Source organism: Eimeria mitis, genomic scaffold, assembly GCF_000499745.2.
Source record: "Eimeria mitis Houghton genomic scaffold, Emh_scaff4, whole genome shotgun sequence".
NCBI lineage: Eukaryota > Apicomplexa > Conoidasida > Eucoccidiorida > Eimeriidae > Eimeria > Eimeria mitis.
In genome coordinates this window covers 29,061-31,531 of record NW_024015316.1, presented here as the reverse complement: position 1 = coordinate 31,531, position 2,471 = coordinate 29,061, and the positions used below count along the sequence as shown (strand labels likewise).

General features: G+C 50.3%; 1 protein-coding gene across 1 annotated transcript; it reads left to right on the top strand.

Annotated features, from left to right (window-relative positions):
- Positions 1 to 344: 344 nt before the first annotated feature.
- Positions 345 to 2,243, top strand: EMH_0056350 (uncharacterized protein; the record flags this gene model as incomplete). Its single annotated transcript, XM_038022674.1, has 1 exon — positions 345 to 2,243. The coding sequence occupies one exon, from the start codon at positions 345 to 347 to the stop codon at positions 2,241 to 2,243; it is 1,899 nt and encodes a 632-aa protein (XP_037878528.1).
- Between the last annotated feature and the right edge of the window lie 228 nt (positions 2,244 to 2,471).

Sequence of the window (2,471 nt, the reverse complement as noted above, 5' to 3'; positions counted from 1 at the left end):
CCCACTGGCGTGGTTTAAGGAGCAATTTACCGGTTTCTGGCTCCTATTTGAGCAAGTAAGCTCACAAGAGCTGGAACTCCGAATGTTGGGGCGATTTGGTGGATCTGGCGTAGCATCTGGTCGCATTGACAGCTAAAAGCAGCGTTTGCGAACCAGCTGCAATCCAGGCGCCTCCTCATTCTAAGCTCCAAACGCCTTCTCATTCTACTTTTGCTTCTCAAAAGTGTTCTGCAAAGCAAACTACTTCGCAGACGTAGTTTGCCGAGCAAACGTAGAATGTGAGGCATTTGGAACTCCTGCGCAATCTTCCAGCTTAGAATCCGCCATTCCCTAGAGCTGTGAAAATGGGTTTTGAGAAGAGGAGGACGTTCATTTTGTGTCTTGCACTAGTCTTTGGCGTGGGATTGCAAACATTGTGGTCTGCTGCCGGGCTGGAAGCTTTCTCGTCCGCACCGGCACCTTTTGGAGTGAGGAATCCCTTTTTCGATGTTTCTGAGAACATTATAGAGGAACAGGATACACAAAAAACACCCCGGGAAGTGCAAGGCGCCCACAAAGGCAGAGTCTGGCGGAAACTGGCGGTACTTGTGGCCCTGGGTATATCAGTTGCAGTGGCATTTCAGTTCCACCGACGGGCCTTAGGCTCCCTTTTTAAACCCCGGGAGGGATCGGCTTCTACTCCCAAGGATGATTCACGAAGCGATGAACGACTGGAGAAGGTCAGAGGCTTGGTTGCGACTGCCTCAATGATAGCTGAGGCAATAGATAGTCCAGAGGCCACCGAACAGATGGACAGATTGCAGGAAGATTTAGCCAAAGCTGATATGTTGCAGCGCGAAGGGGGGAATGCAGAGGAGGTGGAAGCGTATCTTATCGATGCGATTGATTGCGTACAAGCGCTGCACGGACAGGTAATAGAAGGCGCTGATGAGATCGTAGAGCAGAGCAAAGTTGTTTCGCTCTCTCCACTCTTGGACGCGAAGGAGCCGAATCCGATTGCGGAAATGCAGTCTTTGGAGAGCTTCCACGAAACCGCAGTGAGACCATATTTGAAATCATTGTCTTCAGTGTACAAGATTTCAGAAGCTCTCTCTTCAAGTGCAAAAGCAGTTCATGGGGAGCTGACGAAAACCGATGCGGCTGCACAGGACGACGATCTCCGGCAGCTACAGTCTACAGCCGCTAGGATTAGTTCTTTGTTTTCCACTGTGGAAGTGCAGAAGCACGTGGAACAGCTTGCGAAGGGTTTGGTGAGCGGCTCCGCTAACGGCTTAAAGGTGACGATGCTTGCGGAGAGAGAGGCCAAACGTTTCCGTTTTCAGGTGGGCATCGATATAGCACGCCTTCATCTGAATCAAAGCAGAATTGCACTAGAGAATACTCCAGATTCTGCGAAGGAAGACGCTTCCTGGAAGGAGAAGGCGGCGATTCTGAGTAGTGTTGAGGAGGAGCTGCAGGACATCTCCGGCAAGGTTTCCGAGCTGTTGGAGCCTGCCAAAAGATTGCGAACATCTCATTCACTGCGGGATATGCTTGCTGTTTGCTCCGAGAGTCAAGATACCGAGGATGAGGTTTCTGCAGATCTTGACAGGATAGTGGGGATGCTCAGTGAATTCGAACCAAAGACTGAGGAGCTAGGCGAGGAGAGCAAGCAGGCCATGAATGAAGCGGTTGAAAAATACCGCCAATTTGTTGCTGGTAAACATGAAGTCACGAAGAATGCCTGTGAGGATGTCGAAAGGAGAGTTGAAGGTGTCATAATTAAGGGCAAACTACCTTCTGCGACAGCAATGCAAAGGCAGCATGCTCGCGTTGCCGAACACGTCCGCAGTAAAATGAACCAAGCAATGGAGTTGTCTGACGAAGAAATGCGTTACGCCGAATCTGCACTCCTCGAATTGCAAACGGTGGATAAGCTGTCGACTGCTGCACAGGCGCTGGAGGGACTCAAGGTTATCGGGAATTCTATAATCCACCAGAAGGAAGAGTCTCTCCTGGAGTTGCTGAACGTACATCTCATAAGTATTTTACAGCAGGACATTGTTTATATTGCAAAGGAGGAGGATGCCATAGTATCAGACCCTAGATACCTGGATGTTAACCAGGAAAAGATGCAGGCGTTGCACAGCAACTTCAGAGCAGCCCTGGAAGAAGCTGAGTCGTCAGGGACAATTCAGGAGATGGCAGAGGCAGCTGCAGCGATGCGCGCCTACTACACTCAAATAAAAGGGTTGTTTTGTTGAAGAGCGGCAGAAAAGTTGACACATTGCAGCCCCTTCCCAAGGTCGTCTTCGTCGCCTTTTGAAATATAGCAACGCATCTTGTTTCTATGAAGCGCGCAGGAGGGAGCGAGCGGGGGCCAGTACGCGGAAGGGTCACGAACATGGGGTTGTCCTACAGTTCAACGACGAGTGTGCTTTTCGCAGTAGCGCGCTGTGGGGCGTTTTTAGTTATAGGTTGTTTCATTTTCT